Below are 22,280 nucleotides of genomic sequence, written 5' to 3'. Positions count from 1 at the left end.
GGGGGGAGGGGGAGGAAAATCTGCACTGGGGGGAGGGTGAAGGAAATCTGCGCTGGGATAAGGGTGTGGGAAATCTCCATTGGGGGAGGGTGAGGGAAATCTGCACTGGGAGTGAAGTGAAGGCTGGGGAAAGATTAGGAGCTCCCAGCAAGAGTGGAAGAAAGAATGAGGTGCCAGGGGAAATAAAAGTAGATTGACTTTATTCTGTCATGCGGGCACCTTTATTTTACATCTTTTATCTGGCAGCTACTTCCTATCACTTGGAGAATGATGTCATTCTTCTTATGCTTTTTGAGCCACCTAGAGGTGATGTTCAAAGGAAATTCAGACTTATGTAAATCTAAATTGTATTGTAATGGCATATCATTTTAAACCAAAGGCTTCAGGTGCATAACAATGTAGGGGTGGCGTTAGGGCCAACAATTTGACTCCAAGTTGTATTAAGCTCATACATTCTGTGACCAACTCTTGGAGATAGTCTGACATTGCTTAGGTACTGTTCAAGATGCATTACAACTCTAGAACAGTGCAAAATTCAGAGACAACACAGTCTTATATCATCATAGAGTTACATTCCAGCTTATAATATTGCATTCTATATTTCTGTGAATCTCACATTCCAAATTCCTATGTTCCTGAGTAGAACATGATGCACAGCCAGCAATGTAAATTTAGCCTGTGAATATGCATCACATTCAATAATTACTGGTTCACAACCAAAACCTGTATTTTAATGATACCAAAACATGTTGAAAACAAAATATATAGTTTTCATTTCCCAATACTTCAATGCTACAGCTTCCTCATGTTATCTCAAGTTTAACCTTATATTTAATACAAAGAAATCTCTTACTGATACAGTTTACCATTTGGAAAATCAAGCAAAACATTAATACAAGAATTTAATGCAGAAAGCAAAATGATAGGGTTATAAAAATGTACAGAAATGTTCAGGGAGGAAATAGTTTGCTCTGGGTTTGTACCTCAAACAGTATATTCAAGCAGAGCAAACTTTCTGATGGTTTCTCAGTTTTACCTAATGGAAATTGTGAGCAAAATCTTAAGGCATTTATTTTAATGGTGATGAAAGCCATCAAATTAGGTCCAAGCCATCTTTCGGGACAGGGCTTGTTTAAAACACTCAGGGTTCATGTTCCCAGGCCTCAATGACTTCTCAAGCATTACCAAAAGATTTTGGTGACATTCCTTGATATTGAGTGGATACTTGGCTCTGACAAACTCATATGCAGTCATAAGCTGCATGTTCTGCTTCTGCATGAGGTACTGTATAATACAAGTTGGTGCCAGAGAATACCCATCCCGGCAGTGAATTAGGACACGTTTCTGTTTCTCCGTTGATGCATTGATGCATTCATTAATGTCTTCAAAGCATTGTTGTTTCAAAGGGAAAACGTCGTCATTTGAAAAGTCACTGATGTCGACCTTGAGACGGGACCAACTGTGTTTGACATTCCTGGAGCAGGTACATGGAATTAAACACATGTTCAGCTCTCCAGGGAGATTGCTCATATCAATGATGCTGTCTATGTTGTTCTTGCACAGGATACGCCCACTGTAGGCCGCATTGAGGTTCCCCACATAAATGTAGTCCGTTACCTTGGCGATGACTGGTTCAGTGTACTGCAGCTGCTCAGGAATGCCCCGTTTGCAGTCCTTCGGACTGTCTGTTTTACTTAAGGATCTGCGGCTGTGGTTCTTGAGCTTTTTGGACCCAGATCTCGAAGGAGGGTTGGAGTCAGATTCTGAGCTGCTGTTCCAAGGGGGTGAAAATAAGGAGAACCTGCTGGATGACTTTGTTTTAGCCAGTGTTTCATTGGAACCTGATAAATTTGAGGTGGATGTGTTTGACCCAGAAGCGCAAAAGAGGGAAGCTCTCTCCAGAGAACCAGTGCTGCTACAAGCTCTAGTGGTATCAGCCTTTACCATCTGAAAAAGGTTTTAATAACATCATTAGGAAAAGGATCAACATAATAAACAATATCCCCAAACTTAACAGGAATCTCAATTTTTTTTCTTAAATTGCGCATTAAGAGATTTTGAGTATTCTTTGACAGTATGCTTCTTAATGATTTGATTTCTATGTCAAATTTTCCATTTTGAACTTTGAACATTCGTGCCTTTTGATACATCATTAGTGCTTTAAATCATTCGGCTTCAAAAAAGCCAGCCAATGGGTCGAAAACCATAGTCATTGTACATGGACACTAATTTATGTCTGGACTCAGTAGTCAGATTCAGGCTACATCCTTAAGTTAGATCCCATAAACCCTGCACGATGTTCACACCAATAATTGCAACACCAAGTGTTTTTAACACAAAGCATTAATAGAGTACGGTTTTTAAAAATATTTGTAGTTGGGATGTGGGTAAACTTATCAAGACTGTATCTGTCATCCATTCCTAAGTTCCCTCAGGCCATCCAGAGCCAACTGTATGGTTTGAAACAGTAGGCATGTGTAGATTAAACCAAGAAGGAATTGGCATGTTTCTTTAATTGAAGTGGAGATGTCTGTGTTGGACTGGGGTGGAGAAACTTAACAATCACACAATCCTGCTAGTGGAGCAGGATCATAAGACAGAGTTTATAGCAAATGATCACAGTGTCATGCATGTAATTGATATGATATATTGAATCTTTTCTTGAAATTATTATTGAAACTAAGGGGGCTTTTACTTTAATCTTCCAGATGTCATTGTCATTTTCTCCAGCTGGGCCACAGATAAACTCATATTTCATTGAGTATTGCTAAAAAAACAACTTTTTTTTTGTTTTCATTCTGCACTCATTAGGAGATTTTCAAGAATACCAAGATAAAGGGGCAGTTTATATTGGATAAGACTGTTGATTGGTTGTCAAGTAGACTATGGTTGGTAAAGACATTGCCATGGAGATTGGACTAGCTAGATGATGACTGACAGTTAAAGCACTGTTTAAGTGTAAACCAGGAAGGTGGATCTTCAATGGTCAAGACATTTCCCTGATGAATGAAGCAGAGAATGACTGTTGTCAATTGTGTTAAATTGAAACAAATGCAATGTGTTTACATGATCTTTCTGTCTGCAAAGAATGGGGCCCGGTGTATTAATATATTCTGCTTATTTAACTTCCAGAATGCTCAAGTATGCCACACTGTGAACCTGACTGATAACTTTAGGTTAGTTGTCAGAGTAAATCTTTACAAACTCAGGACTTTGTAAATACTATCCAATTGTAGAACCACATCTAACATTGGATTCTGTGTTTTTGAGTTTTGCATTCTGTTCTCATGCAGCAACAAATATTGCTCCTCTTTACAAGGATAAGCTTGCAAAGGATCTGATGAATATAAGATGAAATGCTTCAACAAAATGTATCTATTCTTAGCAATACTCAAGTTGTATTGACTTTTGTTCGCCAATGTTCATCAGGGATCTATAATGAGAACATCTGGGCTGCTACTCTGGTAATATGCTAGGTCACCATACCTGAAAATCTGACCTCTAATGCTGGATTTCTTTAAAGGCCTGACTATATTCCTATACCAACTATAGTCCAATATTACATCTAATATCAGTGATCAGTTATCAATCCAAAGACTTGACTCATCAGTATCTGGGTGGAAGAAAGGTGTTGGATTTCCTCAAACATCCACAACTTTTTGGGATGGAATATAACTAAACATGATAGACTTACTCCATGCTTTATTGGATAAAGACGCTGCATTGCAATAGGTGGTAATAAGCCGTAGAAAACAATAATTTTTCATTTTCGATCCCTGGTCCACACTGAGTTAACTGGTCAGAAATACAGGGAAAGTGAGGACACTAACATTGCCCTCAGTTACCAGTGATTTCTGCTGAAAGCTACATGCAAAGCTAAGGCAAGACCAATCTTGGCATGCAGAGTAACCGACTGTTAAGGTTATTCTTCAACCTTTAGATTCTCACGTAAAAAATGGGAAAAACAATATCGTTCATTGTCAGGCACTCACACCCAAACACTAAAGAACCTCATCTTCAGGGTAGCAAGAGAATGTTATTTGGATAGTAACAACAACAACAGAATAAGCAGCTCATCCCAGTGGAAGTGCACCCATCAACACAGCAGTTTTTACATACTGCATTTATTCAACTTATTTACGAATGGGCCACATCTGTACATAACCACTATCCTCTCTGAAAGCAATGATATTCTACTGCCAGTCAGGAATGTAAGTTACCAAGCTGCTAAATTGTGCCAATAATGTGAGGGATCAAATAATTAATCCTGTTTTAAGAAAATCAAGCCTTGTGTTTTCATAGTGCAATTTAATCTCAAGCTGCTGTTTTAATAAGAGACATGAGAATCTCAATCTCTTTCCTTAACTAGTGACCTATTTTCAGCAATGAGATTTCATTAGCAGTTTGGTACAATAGCACTCCTCTTGCTGATTAGGAACATGAAGTTCTCTGAAAGCTGTGCTTGGCATGGTGACATTAAAGCTGTAGCGTGCTGGCAAGCAGCATTCTTACAGGTAAGAAAATGAAGTAGCCTTGCTATATGTCTCTTATCTTGATATGTAGGATTATTATATTTTTAAAATTATATTTAGAATCTCTTCAATGCAGAAAGAGGCCACTCCGCCCATCAAGTCTGCACTAATCCTCCAAACAGCACCCCACCCAGACCCAGTCCCCTGCCCTATGCCCATAACCTAATTTCCCATGGCTAACCCACCCAGCCTGCACATTGCTGGACACAATGGGGCAACCTATCATGACCAATTCGCATCATCTGCACATTTTGGATGCAGCTTAAAATAAATCTCTGCAGCAAAGCATTGATTTGTTGATTATAACTTCACTTACAGAAGTCCAGCTTGAAAGTGTTCGATTAAATCCCCACTAAACAAGTTGTACACCATAACAGAATAACCTTAACTCAGAGAATTGGAGCAACTTGGGGTGTATCTCAACTCACACTTCCTTGGATACAAGTCGTGCTTTTAATCTGGGAAAGATTCTCATCTGGCACACATATCACAAGATAATTAGTATTGAACAGGATATACAGATCAACAAGTCAGTCTGATTCACAGGGTTTCAGCACCACACTGCTATTAATACTTCACTTTTGAAAAGGGACACAGCCCACAGGGAATGCTTCTCAAAGCATTAATTTAATGGTGAAAATAGGCAGAGTAATAATCCCACAGAAAACATTTGGACTTTCCGAGCGGTGGCAATCATGGTCAGATGATTGCCACCGCTTCTTCTTTCTTTTCCCAAAAGGACCGAGTTCTGCATCTCTTTCCAGAAAATCTGATATTGGTTCCTTCAGGGATGCAGAATTGGTCAGAAGAAGTCAAACCATATCTCTTTCTGCAGCAGTCAGTATGATGTGTCCTGAGATTTAAATATCCAGCAGCACAGCCAGGCATTTCAACAAATATTGTGAGAGAATATATGTGTGATGTAAGAGTGGGAATAGGGTGCCAGTCGGTAGGGTACCAGGATGCAATACAGGTGGGGTTTCAGGGATGGGAGGGTGCCAGGGAATAGGGCACCAGATTGGTATGGCCCAGGAGGCTAACTGAGTCAGGTGCCTGGGTGTCAGATTCTTAGGGTAGGTCAGTATCTGTGTGGAAGGGTGGGGTAGGTGCATTAGATTTGGTGGTGGAAGAGGAGGCTGGCATCATGTCCAATGAAGGACAGTGGAGGGTTTTAGTGAGGCAAGGAAGAGTGGATAGGGAGTCGGCTAGTGAAGTTGGCAGTGTCTTGAGGGGCACAGGGAAATGGGTCAACAGCAGGAGGGTTGGGGGTCATGTCCAGTGGTAAGAGACTGGGGCTGGTTCCGTTAATGTTGGACAGGGTCAGTGGTCTTCCCAAGCGATGTCAAGCTGACAGGGAGGGTGGCATGGATCTAACAAGGTGGTAGACACAGAGGGGGTTTCAGGGCCAGAGAAGAAAATGGTTTGGAAGGCCAATACACGTGGTGGTGGAATCTGCCATCAGGTGTGTCAAATTTGGTAGTTGAAGGTGAAGGGACATGGCTGGGACTGATGAAGGGTGAGTTTAGGATCCAAAAGGGAGATAGTGCTGTTAGCTCCTTTGGAGCCAGATTATAGAATCAGGTTGTATTGTTATTTGGGGGTGGGTGGGTGTGAGTGTCTGGCCTGGTTGAAGGGGTATTGGGATATTGTCAATGGTCTGGTGGGGCAAGTGTACTTTAGCGGGGTGTACAGTGAGGGGCTGGCTGTATGCTACCATGAGGGGTCAGCCTTATTATTCCCCAGGAATTAGAATAGGTTTAGAATAGAAATTGTCTAACTTTTCCTGAGTAACTGCGAACTTAACTGACAGGGAAACCACTGAATTCTCCAACATCAAGGATTTTTCCCAGGAAATTCGAGATGAGGAGGAATTGCCCATCACTGTCTTCCACTTCCTGGGCCCTACCCACAGATTCTGCTAAGTCCGGGATTCCACATGGTCCCAACATGGAAATCCGGTCTTTGACATTCCAATGACTATCTGGTCATAGGGACATCCAGGCCAGAATTTATTGAAGATGCTTTAATGTATGTTTTATTTGCACCACAAAATGGGATACACTTCATTCAAAAACCTCCCTGTTTAACAAAATTTACTTTCCCTTGGCTTTTTTTCTGTTTGACTGAGACACATTATAAACTGTTGTCTTGAAGAAAATTTGTATAACTGCATGAACTTAAAGTGGCCCTGTCCTTACTGGTGGAAGTTGAAAAGAAAAACACAAAGCATGCTCAAAATGCACAACAGGGATAATTTTGCCTTCAACAAAAACAAAAACTGAGAGACTGATAATGGATCAAAATGAGCCCACCCAGACACAATAATAATATTTCATTTACATGTTCTGCCTCCTTTGAACAGTTTGGGTAAAGTGTCTCCATGGAGAGCATTTTCCTGTGCTTCTTTACCTTTTCAAATATTGTGAAATGCCCTGAATATTTCTTCTCTCTTCATAAAGCTGTCTGCACAAATGTTCAACAAATTCCTCTTTTGTTTAGGATGAACAGCACTGTGCTGTTGAATTTAGTGAGGCTGCACTTGTATCACAATGCAACATCTTTGCAAAGAAAGAGGAAAGCAAACATGCTTTTACATGCTTGAAACCATAGCTGGTTTATGTGACAATTTCTACAAATATGATCAAGCGACATTAAATGGCGACTTAGCCAAAGATCAATTTTTACAAATGAATTTGGTGTAGAAACGACACTGTAATAAACTGCCAGCCTTCTTATTCCTGATCATGGTTGAGAGTGTGGTGCTGGAAAAGCACAGCAGGTCAGGTAGCATCCGAGGAGCAGGAGAATCAATTTTTCGGGCATAAGCCCTTCATCAGGAATGAGGCTTGTGGGCCAGGGGCTGCGAGATAAATGGGGTGGTGGGTGAGGGGGGAGGTGGTGGTGGGAGGTAGCTGGGAAAGCGATAGGTGGATGAAGGAGAGGGATAAGGTAATAGGTCAGGGTGGGCAGTGATGGACAGCTCCGGAGGGTGGTGCCAAATTCAAGGTTTGGGACTGAGATATCAGCATTCTGAAAAGACCATTCCCTCTGCGACTCCCTCAACGGATTCACACCCCCAACCAGCCCACACCCAACTCCTGGCACCTTTCCCTGCCACCACAGGACGTGCAAAACCTGCGCCCATACCGCTCCCTCACCTCCATCCAAGGCCCCATGGGATCCTTCCCCATCCATCAGAAATTCACCTGTACCTCTACCAACTGCATCCATTGCACCCAGTGTGGTCTCCTCTACATCAGGGACGCTTTCTTGTGTATTGTTTCAGAGCATCTCTGGGACACCTGCACCCACCAACTCCACTGCCCCGTGGCTGAACACTTCAACTCCCTCTCCCACTTCGTCAAGGGCATGCAGGTCTCCTCCACCATCAAACCGTTACCACCCTACGCCTGGGGGAAGAACGTCTCATATTCCACCTTGGGACCCTGCAATCTCACGGGATAAATGTGAATTTCAACAGCTTCCTCATTTTCCCTCCCCCCAAATTATCCCAGTCCCAAGCCTCCAACTTGGCACTGCCCTCCGGACCTGTCCATTACTCCCTCCTCTGACCTATCACCTTCTCTCTCACCTTCATCCACCTATCGCTCTCCCAGCTACCTCCCCTCAACCCCAACCCTCTACCATTCATCTCTCAGCCCCAACCCACAAGCCTCATTCCTGATGAAGGGCTTATGCCCGAAACGTCGATTCTCCTGCTCCTCGGATGCTGCCTGACAAGCTGTGCTTTTCCAGCACGACTCTGAGCTCCAGCATCTGCAATCCTCACTCTCTCCTTACTCCTGATCACGGTCTTGTAAACCACAGTTCACTATTTTTGTAGAATGCCACTTGCTCATCTCTGACATTTAGGGTGCTCACAGAATATCTGAAAAGTTCTTATTTGAGTGAGGTGTCTCATGGCTGCTAGAGGCAATGGAACTGGGTTATAGAATGAATAACAGCCCTCAGAAAACGAAGGTGTCAAAATGATTATAAACTGAAAAAAAATCTATCCTCGAATGGTGCTGATGACCGTGTCAGTTTGACACTGAGTGAGGTGATTAATGCATATCCACTTCAAGCAAAGAAATAATTACAGAGGCAGCTTAACAGCTCAGTAGTCAGTACTGCTGCCTCATACTGCAGCATACTGCCAGAGACCCAGGTTAGATTCCAGTCTTTTCTTTCTGTCTAGAGCTAGCATGTTCTCCCCAAGTCTATGTGGGCTTCTGTCAGGTGCTCCAGTTTCTTCCCATTGTCCAAAGATGTGCAGGTAGGTGGATTGACCATGCCAAATTATCCTGCAGTGTCCAGAGATATGCAGGTTAAGTGGACTAACCATGGTAAATATGGGATTATGGGGATAGGGTTGGTAGCTGGGTTTGGGTGGGATGTACTGAAGGGCAGTGAGGACTTGCTGGGCCGAACAGCATCTTTCCACACTGTCAAGGTTGAAAGATTCCTTTAGTCTGAATTTCTTCACCTATCCTTCTCCTCCTGTAAATGGAACTGATTTCTGATCAGTTGAATTCCAAAGATATTGCTACCTTAAACCTCCTTTGTGGTTTTTCTAGGTTAGCCCATGTGAAATATAACACAGATTTAGGGTCTCATTGAATCAGATATCAGATTATTAGTAATTAACAACAAACTATGAGGTCTCAGATGTACAGTTATAGCATGGGTTATATGCTTACTTAGATTACCGTTATGTTATACATATAGTTGACTAACTGACTGGCTGATTACCATGAAACCGTTTGCACTACAGCTTCAAATGTTGTGATGTCATTCAGTTGTCTTAAAGGTATAGTGTCTTTCAATATCTGTGCAGTAATCCAACACCCTTAGCTCCAGTCAACACCTCATCAAAATACCAAATCTGCTCAAGCACTACATATTTTGCCTGACAGTCATTTTCAATGATGGCTTCCCCCATCAAAAGTAAAATATACACTTTGTAGATTATTTATTGCTCATACCTGGGATTTCAGGCTGCTTTTAAAATCCTGGGATTCCAAAGCCACATATCTCCCATTGCCATCGGATGAGACAGACAAACAGAGGGGCCTGTGTGATCGAACTGGAAGCTTTGGACTAGATGTCATGGTGATATGCTTGCAGTCTGGTTGATCGCTTCTACTTATTACCAAATTTGGGCATGAGCCTACAAAACAGAAGAGAACATTAGTGGTTTATATTCACGAAAAGTACTTTTAAAAAGCAATCTACACATCACTTCCGAAATTCAGAATGTACTTCTTTGTTCCCTATTTGAATTCATGATGACTACCCTATACTGATGTCCACTGTCTCTCTGTGCATATTCTATCAATCTTTTATAACTTTAAAGACCTGTACTATGTTGCAACTCCAATTTCCCTTCTGAAGTGGAAAGTGACCCATCCTGTTCTTCCATTCCTGACAGGTGTAACTTCACACTATCAGCAAACCAATTGTTTATAGAGGAACCATCAAAGTCAATATTGGAAGCATTGTGCGGAGGGTAGTGACAGATTTGAATAAGACACAAACATACTATTGAAACGGAGGGAAACTTGGAAGATGAAATTTGAGACAGAGAAAGGTGGAGTGACAGATGATCAGATCTTTCTGTGATATATAGGACGCACACATGCAAAGTTTTATAAAGGATATGCTTTTTTTAAACAGTGATAATATAAGAAGTTTAAAACCACTGTCACAAGCTTTATAGCACTCGTTTCAAAGGCTCTCCTTACATTTTAAGAACTTGCAGTGCATGTTAAATACTATAACAAAGATCCTGGCTAAACATTAATATAAGGTCTACTGCAGGTCTCAGAAGAAACATCAAAATGGTCAGGCTTATATGTGCACATTTACTTCCGGGTTCTTCTCTATGGTTCTGTCAGCAAGGTAGCAGCCCCTATCTGCTGCCTGTAACTCAACTGGCTGTACCCAAAGCCAATCTAATACATTGTGTACATCATTCGCTTCCACAGATGAAAGCTGTGTTATTGAGACCGAGAACAAGGTGCACTAGGAGGAGAATGAGAAATGGGTCACAGAGGGCGGCACAATAATGAGGAAAGTGAAGAAGAACTGGATAACAGAGAGAGAACAAAAACTACCCTCCATCAGTGAGCGGGAAGGAAAATACAGGGAAAGAGAAGCACATGAATGAAAAATGACGAGAGAGAGACTTAAGTGGGAGTGGGGAGTCAGGTCATGTAAAAAAAGATGGAAGCAGAGGGAGACGGAAAATACAATTTCAATTGGTAAAAAGATAGAGTTTATCTATGCTCAGCATGACTGTGTTTCTACACTCTGGGTCATCATGGTGTCACGTTCTTCCCACCAAGAAAGTTGTTGCAATTGATAAATACAGGATTAAGAGAAGAAGACTAGGAGGAATAGACATATTGCACCTCTTAAGAAACAGAAGATAATTATTTCTCTTCAGGCTTCAGAACCCAACAGCAAACCTTGGGTTATGCTATCACAAGCAAAAAAAATGTGGAGGCAAATCTATAGTAAACGTGGCTGTTCAAGGACTGCAATAAGTTGCCTGAACTTGAAGCTGCTAAAGCAGCAGAAGTTGTGATGGATCAAAAATGCCTGAAAAATGACTAACTGTGAAGACTGCAAGGAGCTGAATATATGAGGATTAAACATTTTAGAAGAATTGGATGGACAGAAAAGGAAGTAGTTTGCTTTTGGTGCCAGTTATGTGACAGCCTTTCAATACCTCATAACAATAAGAGATAGACAATGAAATATGACCTTGTCAACTTTCATTATTCCAAAGAACAAAAGAAACTATGACTAGCAAGTGAAGATCACACAAGCCAACATAGAACAGCAATAACATTTTTAAAATTGTAAAGACGAGGGGAAAGATGAGGACTGTTTATATGCAGCTTACTGAGTTTGTATCTCATCATACAGATACATCAGAACCCCACTCCCTGAAAGGTCCCCTCCAAACCACTCACCATCCTGACGCAGAAATATATCACTTTTCTTTCACTGTTGCTGTGTCAAGATTGTGGAATTCCCTCCCTTATGGCATTGTGGGTCAACCCTCAGCTGATGGAATGCAACAATTCAAGAAGGCAGCTCACAACCACCTTCCCAAGGGCAACTAGGGACAGGCCAGCCTGTGACACCCATGTCTCAGGAGTGATTTAAAAAAGTGTGGTTGATGTAGGAGGGATACTATCTGATTTCTGATGTATTGGGACTGTTTTTGGGCCAGGTGGCACCTGTAAAAAAATGAACAGGTTACATCTGGTACTGTCACAGAGAGATTTGTCAGTGCTATTGTGGTTTGTTTAACTAGTTTGTCAAGGAAATGGGAATGTGAACGGTAACCCCAAATATGGTAACCAATATTAAATGGAAGTAAAAAGGCTATAATGGGGACTAGAAGACAGAAGAAATAAATGTTGAGTATTAAGTAAGCCTTGAATGCAGAATAATGCTAAAAAGGTAAAATTAAGGCCATCCTACCTGAATTAGAACAAGATGGATGATCTAAAGCCACAAATAGAGGTAAATTGTTATGATATATTTGCTTTGACAAAACTATGGCTGCATGGTCACCAGGTCTGGGAACTGAATACTCTTGTATTTTTAATATTTAGGAAGGACAAACAAGAAGGAAAAGGATGTGGTGTTGCACTGATGATAACGGATGGGATCAGTACATTTACCCATTAATAAGGGTGGACCTCAGATCAGAAAAAATAATACATGGAATTTGTTCAGGTGGAACTAAGAAACAGCAAGAAGCAGCAGATATTGGTTGGAGTCTTTAAAAAAGCCAACAAATAGTAGCAATAGTGTAGGGCATGCATTAATCAGGAGATTAGAAATGTTGTAGAATGTGTAATACAGTAATCATAGCGGACTTCAATCTACATATAGACTGGTAAACCAAATAAACTCTAAAGCTGTGGAGGACAAGCTTTTGGAGTGTCTTAGGGATGGTTTTCTAGAACTGCATATTGAACAGTCAACTAGAAGATGGACTATTTTGAATCTAGTATTATGGACTGAAAAAGGCTAATTAATAACCTTGTTACAATAGAAACTTTAGGGACAAGTAAGCACAATCTGATAGCATTTTGCATTATGTTTAAAATGAGGTAGCTGCATCCAAAGCAAGGATGTTAAATTTGGATAAGTTGGCAGAGCTACATTAGGAAAGTACACTAAATGGCATGATGGGAGGCATGTGGCTCAGTGGTTAGCACTGCTGCCTCACAGCATCAAGGACCTGGGTTTGATTCCCACCTCAGTCGACTGTCTGTGTGGAGTTAGCACATTCCCCCAGTGTCGATGTGGGTTTGCTCCAGTTTCCTCCCACAATCCAAAGATGTGCAGTTCAGGTGAATTGGCCATGTTAAATTGCCCATAATGTTAGATTTATTAGTCAGGGGTAAGTATAGGGTAGGGGAATGGGTCTAGGTGCGTTACTCTTTGGAGGGTTGGTGTAGACTTGTTGGGCTGAAGGGCCTGTTTACATACTGAAGGGAATCTAATCTATAATGCAGTGACTAGACTATACACAGGATGAACAGTGTTTAAAGAATTATCACATGGCTTACAACAACCATACATTCTTTAAAAGGTAAAAAAATCACAAAACGGCAGATAATTGGGTTGACAGCGGAAGTTGAGGATTGTATGAGATTAAACGAAAAGGCTTGTAGAGTGGCTAGAAACTAATATATCTGAGGATTGGAAAGTTTTCAAAATACAGTAAAGGAGGACCAAGAAGCTGTTGAGAAGAATAGAATATAGATACATTGTCGCAAAAAAGAAAAATGGACTGTAAAAACTTTTACAGGGGCATAAAAAGAAGATTGGCTAATACAATGAAAATCAGAATTGAGAGAATTGATAATGCAGAATAGAGAAACGGCAGAATAGCTAAATGATTATGTATCTGTTTTCATTCAGGAAGATACAGAAAACTTCCAGAATTAGAAATCAAAGTAACTAGAGAAAATGAAAAGTTGCAGGAAAATTAATATTAGTAAGAATGTCACACTGGAGAAATTAATGGGACTGTAAGCTGTTAAGTCCCTGGTACCGAAGGTCTGTATCCCAGAATGTTGAAGGTGGGAGCTAGAGAAGAGTCAATGTATTCTATAGGTTCTGCAATGATTCCTTCAGATTAGAAGCTTGTAAATGTCACCCCACTATTTCAGAAAGGAATAAGGAGAAAAACAGAACTACAGATCTGTCAAACCTTCCATCAATAACTGGGAAAATGCCAGAAACTATCAGAAAAGATGTAATAAAAATATACTTGGATAAAAATGATCTGATTCGGCATAATCAGCATGGATGCACAAATGGAAAATCATGTTTGACAAACTTGTTGAACTTTCTCAACATATTATTCACAAAATTGATAAAAGAGAGTCAATGAATGTAGTATATTTGTATTTTCAGAAGGCTTTTGAAAAGGTCCCTCAAAGGAGGTTGATTAGCTCATCCATGCCAACTAGATATCCTAAAGGAATCTAGTCTTATTTGCCAGCACTTGGCCCAAATCCCTCAAAACTCTTCCTATTCATACACCCACTCAAGATGCCTTTTAAATTTTGTCATTGTACCAGCCTCCACCACTTTCTCTGGCAGCTCATTCCAAACAAGTACCACCCTCTGAGTGAAAACGTTGCTCCTTAGGTCCCTTTTAAATATTGCCCCTCTCACGCTAAATTTACGCCCTCCAGATCTGGACTCCTCCATCCCAGGGAAAGGACCTTACTCTAATCAAGCCCCTCATGATTTTAGAACATAGAACACAGAATATTAGAGCACAGTACAGGCCCTTCAGCCCTCAATGTTGCACCAACCTGTAAAACCAATCTGAAGCCTATCTGACCTACACTATTCTATTTTCATCCATATGTCTATCCAATGACCACTTAAATGCCCTTTAAGTTGGCAAATCTACTACTATTGCAGGCAGGCCATTCCACGCCCTTACTACTCTGAGTAAAAAAACTACCTCTGACATCTGTCCTGTATCTATCACCCCTCAATTTAAATCTATGCCTGCTCATGCTAGCCATCATCATCCAAGGAAAATGGCTCTCCCTGTCCACCCTATCTAACCCTCTGATTATTTTACATATCTCAACCTTCTTCTCTTGAATGAAAACAGCGTCAAGACCCTCAGCCTTTCCTCATAAGACCTTCCCTCCATACCAGGCAACATCTGAGTAAATCTCCTTTGAACCCTTTCCAAAGCTTCCACATCCTTCCTAAAATGTGGTGACCAGAGCTGTATGCAATACAGCTGCAGCATGACCTCATGGTTCCAAAACTCAATCCTTCTACCAAAAATGTTAACACCATATGCCTTCTTAACAACCCTATCAACTTGGGTGGCAACTTTCAAGGATCTATGTACATGGACACGGAGATCTCTCATTTCATCTATCCTACCAAGAATCTTACCATTAGTCCAGTACTCTGCATTCCTGTTACTCCTTCCAGTGTGAATCACCTCACACTTTTCCGCATTAAACTCCATTTGCCACCTCTCAGCCCAGCTCTGCAACTTATCTATGTCCCTCTATAATCTACAACATCCTTCTGCACTATCCACAACTCTACTGACCTTAGTGTTATCTGCAAATTTACTAACCCATCCTTCTGCACTATCCACAACTCTACTGACCTTAGTGTTATCTGCAAATTTACTAACCCATCCTTCTATGCCCTCATCCAGGTCATTTATAAAAATGACAAACAGCAGTGGCTCCAAAACAGATCCTTGCAGTACACCACTAGCAACTGAACTCCAGGATGAACATTTCCCATCAATCACCACCCTTTGTCTCCTTTCAGCTTGCCAATTTCTGATCCAAGCTGCTAAATCACCCTCAATCCCATGCCTCCATATTTTTTACCATGGGGACCCTTATCAAACACTTTACTGAAATCCATATACACCACAATCAACTGCTTTACCCTCATCCACCTGTTTTGTCACCTTCTCAAAGAACTCAATAAGGTTTGTGAGGCACGACCTACCCTTCACAAAACTGTGTTGACAATCCCTAGTCAACTTATTCCTTTGCACATGATTATAAATCCTACCTCTTAGAACCTTTTCCAACACTTTAACCACAACAAAAGTAAGGCTCACTGGTCAATAATTACCAGGGTTATCTCTACTGCCCTTCTTGAACAAGGGAACAACATTTGCTATCCTCCAACACTATTCCTGTAGACAATTTTATAAACTTCTATAAGGTCACCTCTCAGCCTCCACTGCTCCAGGGAAAACAGCCCCAGCCTATTTAGCCTCTTCCTATGTTTCAAACCCTCCAATCCAGTCTTTGAGTGTGTTTTAAGTAGATATTGATACATCTTTGATTATCATTGGCGGAAAGGGTTATTGGGATTGTGTCAGTAAAAGGCACTGAAGTGTTCAATCAGTAAGATAATAAACGGCAGCACAAGCTCAACAGATTGAATGACTCACTGCTGTTCCTATCTCTCTATTTACATATTGTCAGTGAATTTTACTTGGAGTAACAAATGTATTAAAATAATTTGGATATTCTGATCTTTAGATAATGTCAAAAAATTGCTAAAAGAAGACAAGCAGTTAAAACTTTTCATCTTGGACACAAAAAAAGTTGAGAAGTTTTGTACAGCATGAGAAGAGGATGCTGATTGGTTGTGTCATCATTGTCATGGAGCTGCAGCAAGAGCAGTCGTTAACTGTCAATCTTAATTCCCAAACCAAAGAGTTGCCATGGGGATGTAATAGAGATTGGAATGATTTCCATGAGATCTTTTACATGAAAAAGGAACAATAATGTACAACTTCCTTTTGCCTACATAAAACAGGGTCCTGTGTATTTATATGTTGCTTCTAACATGCAGAAAAGCATCACACTATGAGGCTGATTGTTGAGCATAAATTAGTTTTCAGTGTAACTCTTGTCATTGTCTCGTAAATGATTTCCAGTTGCAGAATCACATCTACTGGTGAATAAATTTCTGAGGTTTGCACAAATCATTCATGGATTTACTGCATTCCCGCAGTGTTTGTGAAACCTTTCCCTTCCAGGATAATCTGTGGTACAGTGGGGCACTGGTCAGGGCCAAAAGGTGTGGGTATAGGTCCTTTCATGGAAGTAGTTATACATGTTGGGACTCCTACAGTCCCACATGCTAAAACAAAACCTATCTGATCACTATATAAACTTTACATGGAGTTACAGTATGTCAGAACTATCCTGTAAGTAACGGATATCCACCTGCTTTACGTCACAAAATCTCAGATCACCATATAAAAACATCATCTTTTCACCATTTTTTGGCTCAAGTTTACTTCCTCCGGTTATTGACTAGTCCAATGCCAGAATAGTTTCTTCTTAGTTAATCTATTAAAACCCTTCATAAGTTTGAATAACTGTCAAGTTTTCCCTTAGTCTTGTCTGTTTGGACAGGGATAGCCCCATCATATCCAGTCTCTCCGTATAGTGGTAGGTCCTCATTACTGGGACCACTCTGGTGAATGTCTTGTCAAGAGGACTATTACAGGGTCTTGACAACCTTCACAAAGTTTGGAGTGCTGACTTGAACATAATTCAACAGCCAAGGCATAATCAGTATTGTAATTGAAGTTTAGCATCCTTTCCTTCCATTTTTATCCTATGCCTTGAATCTTTTTTTCAGGATTCAGAGGCACATTTCAGTGGCGAATGGTTATACTTGTTTATCTTTGGAGGAAATGGCACTGTGTTCCTTCTTCGATTCATTTTCCTTTGATCCTTTAGTGGGTCAAGTATGCCTAGTGCGCAGAACACAGACACCACCCGCCCCACCCCCCACCTCCCATCCCCCCACCCCCATCCCAACCCCTGCAGAGGTCAGATTGATTTTAAATGCAGAATGAACAACAGATTTCTTCCCATATGTCATTGTCATCTGGTAGAGTGGGATTTTGAAAGCCCAGGAATTACAATTCATGAAGAAAGCAAAAAGTCTGCTGATGAGTCTGAAGGGCAAGTGTAAAGTGTTCACTCACATTCAAGTGTCACTATTACATGTGGCATTGTAACATAGATGTCTTTTTAACAGTCATTCACTTTGTAGATCTCCCCTTATATCGATGAGACTTGTGCAGCTGTTCATAGGCATCATTTTCTAATGGAGAAAGGACCATAATGCAGAGAAAATATCTCAAAATATCAGTTCTTGCTATCCCTTTTTTGCCGTGACTTAAATACCACTATCTCAAAACAAAAGAATGTTTAAATATTGAAACAAAAATCTAGACATCTGCTTTCCTCCATTATCAGGAATCCTGCCCTAGAAATTTAAATGAACACCTCTTCCTTATTGGAGAGCAGTCTATTGTGTGGTCAGCTGAGTTTCAAGTGTTAAAGCATTTCAGCATATTAGATGCTCAATTAATCTATGAATGGCAGATTCAAGAATTTGTGACAACAGATTGTGTCTTTGGTTTGTTTTCTGGATTGTTGTTACAACTTATTGAGGATTACAAATATTTAACGTCTATTTCATACAGCAGAAGGCAGTTTTTCTCAGAATAAATCATATAGAAGCTTTTATTAGTTGGTAAGAGTTTTTTTTGTTTTCTTAAAGTATTTAAAATAAGTTCCTTTTTATATCGCATGAAGTCTAAGTACTGTGCAGGGTGCGTACTGGGTGAGCAGCTATGAAGGATACACAGGGCATTGGATGATTTGAAAGAGCATGGAAGATATATGAGGGAGAGAAGTGGTATTGATGATCTAAGAGCCAACTTCAGACATGGTGGTGGAGTGCAAAGGACTCAATGGATGAGGTGACGTACAGGGAGTTTTAAAATACTGCTTCATGGTTTACAAACTGCAGTAATTTCCTGACCTGGTGTAAAAGGTTGAAAATGATGGGCCAGGTGTGCAGATTGGAAGGACATGAAAGTGTGCAGGTCAAGTTCTTTTGAGCTTGAAGGAAGATTGCCTCTATTACTCTACTAATAAAGCCATAGATCCCACTTGTCGTTTTAACAACCTTATCAATTTGTTCTACCATTTTCAAAGATTTCAGCTCAAAGGCCCATTGGTCTGTTCCTGCAATCACATTTGTAATTATGCAATGTGGTTTATATTACTTGTTCTCACTTTTCCTACAAGATTGATCACTCCACACTTCTCTGCATTAAATTTTGTCTGTCCTTTTCACCAGCCAAAATCCTCCTGAGGCTGGGAAAAGCTTCTTCGTTGTTCATTATATTTCAGAATTTTGTGACATTTGCAAATTTTGCAATGATGTCCTGAGTGTATTTAAGTCTATGCCTTTGCTATCTATAAAAGGAACTATATACTACAGGAAACTAACCATTCACCATTATTCCCTGCTTGTTGCCACTCAGCATGTTGTCTACTCCATCATTGTTCTTTTCAACCTATGGACTTTATCTGACAGGTCTGTAATGTAAAATTGCACCAAAGCATTTTTTGAAAGTTCTTATGTGCACAACATCAATGTGCTAACTGCATCAAACTACTCTCCTTCATTTGATCAAAGTGTTCAATTACGTTAAACAGAAATGATCTGTTTTTAACAACTCTATGATGACTTTCATTCATTAGCCCAATATTTTTCAAACATCTGTTAATTTTGTACTTGACTATCGTCTATAAAGTCTTCTCACCACTAATACTAACATGACTAGTTTGTATTTGCCTGATTTCTCTCTTCCCCGTTCTAAAATGGATTTGTAAAATTTGCAATCATCCAGCCCTTTGGTTTTGCTCCAGATTAACGGATAATTGGAAAATTATGGCCAGAGCCTTTACAATTTCTATCCTTACTTCCCCCAATAACCTCATCCCTTCATACTGACTGGAGTGCGTTTTGTTCTTTGAATAGTGGCCAGGTTTTACAGACCTTCCCTTTGTCTATAGTGAGTGACAATATAACCAGTTAACATTTGGAGCGCTAGGTTAATGTTTTCCACAGATTTCCTGTTTTTTGAACTTGCCTCACTCAAGACCTATTTTGCAACACTTTCACTCATAGTGAATTCACCCAGCATTCCTCCAATTCCAGCATCTGCTCTCAGTCTCTTTTCACCACTCAGACCCTCCAGCCCAGCTCCCATTCCCACTTTGAAAGTCTTGGGGGCTGTTGCTGCCCTGTGGCTTCTATTCTAAACATTGCACTGAAACTTCTGCCACTAGGTGGAGCTTGGTCAATTAAACCCCTAAGGGAAATTTTAACTTGTATTGCCAGAGGCGCGTTAGTGGGGAGCTGCTGGTGTATTGGTAATGTCACTGGTTTTGAAATCCAGATTCCCAGTCTAGTGTTCTGGGGACATCAGTTTAAATCCCAATTGGGATAGATGATTAAATTTGAATTTAGTTTAAAAAGGCTATATGGTGTAATAGTAGTATTCCTACTTCTAGACTACAAAGCTCAGATTCAAGACCCACTTGCTCCAGGGATATGTAGTAACAGGTTGATTAGAAAATATATGTTTATAGTATAGCTCCTGTGCTGAAATGTATATTACTTTAAGGGTTTTTTTTCAATGAATGTAGGCATTTAGGAACATGCCCTGTTTCACTTGAATAATGGTTGGAATTTATATGCTGTTGATAAAGGTTCTGAAATACCTAACTGTACAGCACTTCTATTTTTATTTATTTTCGCTTTTGTGAATTGCATCAGTTAGGAATACATAGTGAAGTACAGCAAATCAACCTGTACTTTCCATTTTCCAGGAAAGTCACAATTTTCAGGAATGCAATCATAAGTTCAAGTGTGGTATTGCTGTATTTATATCCTATCTAATAATGCTACACTGGCAACATTCCTTGATATGAAGCACTCATTTAGTTTATCAGTTGCCTGAACAGGGAGATCCCTTTTTAATGCTTAGCCCAATTATTCCTTTGTCTATTATTTACTTATCTGTGGTCCAGATTTGGTGGGAGCAATGAAACAGAAATGTCAGTGTTCACTGTCAATGGTCTTCTGAAAGTGGCAGGCGTTACAGGCATTTAAATTTTTTTGCTTAAACATGGAAATACAGAAGTTACTGCTGAAGTATTCCAGAATTCAATCACTGAACAAATTGGCCATCTATGTTGTTACCTTCACATGAAAAACTCTTTAAAAATTACATCTTGTTAAGGTGAGGTACAACTTGGTTTTTTAACCAGGTACCTAATTCATAATTAATGTGAACTGCTTCATTGGCCTTGGAAAATTAATTTTAAGTTTGTGGAATGTCAAATCTCTCCATTATGACTTTTAGAAGTTCACATACATTGAAAATAATATTTTCAAAGTTTATTTATGATATATCAGCCTACTATAATCCCATGTATGCCCTGATCAGGTATTGTACGACCTGGAAATTTAAATCTGAGGTTGAAGACAATTAGTGGCTTTTACTTCCTCACTTGCTATCTTTGAGAATATTTTAAATAGTTGACTGTTTAACTAGCATGTTGATATCACTGTTGGGTGTTTGGAGATCCCTTGTCTGAATGACGGAATTGAAAAAAAAATCAAAGGAAAATGGGAGATCTATGGCATAGAGATTGCTATATCTTTGTGGGCAATTTTATTCAATGTCAACATTGAGTGTTTTCACTTCTCTGCCGACTCCAAAACTAAAGCGTATGGGTTATAATACTCTCAGATTTCCTTTTATCTTATTCACCAATTTAACCTCATGCAATCATGTTCCTCTTCCTCTTCCTTGTCTCAGATCATCACTGAGCTTTCTAAATTTGATTTGATTTGGTGAATCTTGCATTTGTCACAAGCTTCACCTTCCTCCTTCATCTAAACCTTTAGTCATTCAGGGGCCTTTAACTTTGGAGGCCGTTCCCTTGCTCCTGGTGGAATTATTGTCTACTTTGTAACCAAATCTACAATATATAAGAACATACAAATTAGGAGCAAGAATAGGCTATTCAGCTCCTCTGGTTTGCTCTGCTGATCCGATTGTGGCTCAACACCACATTCCTGCTACCCCAAATAACCTTTGACTTGCTTGTTAGTCAGTAATCAGACTCTGCACTAAAAATATTCAATGACCAACTAAGTTGCAATGTCACTGCGTCAGATCTCACAACTCCAAACTTTAAGCTCAGGACCTCTCTCGCAGTCTCAAACCAGATTATAGGAAGCCCTAAGGTTTCGGGATACATGTCAGCGAAAGCACCAAAAAGTGACACAATTGTTTGCCAGGTTTTGGTGATTGACTCTAAGAAAAAAAAACTGTAGTAGCACAGGGCCAGATTATCCAAGAAGTGGCAATCTCACATAAATTGCCACACCAATATTGTTTTTAATGTAACAAAATTTCTGACAGGAGCTAATGGTCAGGGCTCATTCAATAATGCAGAGGTGTACTTCCCTTCTGACAGATCTCTCTTGTACAGGACAGTTGGAGGAAGGCAAATGTTTTCACAGGAGTCAGCTGAACATGTTCTGAAATGTAAATATCCAGCATCACAGACAGCACTTTGTTAGCTATTGCCGAAAGTTAAATACATAAGGTAAGTGTGAGATTAGGATGCAGGAATGGTAGGGATCCAGGTTGGTATGGGAAAGGGTGCCGGGGTAGGGTGTTAATTAGGTAGTGGTTAGAATGCCAGGTGTGTACAGTGGTTGGGTAAGTGTTGGGGTGTTACAGTAGGTCAGTAGGTCAAGATGGTGTGGTGTGAGGGGTATCTGGGGTGTGGAGGTTGTCAG

The 22,280-nt window shown here is 40.2% G+C and overlaps 1 protein-coding gene across 1 annotated transcript in view; it reads right to left on the bottom strand.

The window, feature by feature from the left end:
- Positions 1 to 6: 6 nt before the first annotated feature.
- LOC122558051 overlaps positions 7 to 22,280 on the bottom strand; it is a 47,063-nt gene continuing 24,789 nt past the window's right edge. The window contains exons 3-4 of the mRNA XM_043706377.1: positions 9,518 to 9,702; positions 7 to 1,947 (exon numbers count right to left, since the gene is read on the bottom strand). Coding sequence (XP_043562312.1) covers positions 1,099 to 1,947; positions 9,518 to 9,702 — 1,034 coding nt within the window. The 3' untranslated portion in view covers positions 7 to 1,098. The remainder of the gene's footprint in view (positions 1,948 to 9,517; positions 9,703 to 22,280) is intronic.

Source organism: Chiloscyllium plagiosum, chromosome 16 (genome assembly GCF_004010195.1).
Source record: "Chiloscyllium plagiosum isolate BGI_BamShark_2017 chromosome 16, ASM401019v2, whole genome shotgun sequence".
In the NCBI taxonomy this organism is placed as follows: Eukaryota; Metazoa; Chordata; class Chondrichthyes; order Orectolobiformes; family Hemiscylliidae; genus Chiloscyllium; species Chiloscyllium plagiosum.
The sequence above is the reverse complement of the archived record's forward strand: the minus strand, read 5'-3'. Positions and strand labels throughout refer to the sequence as shown.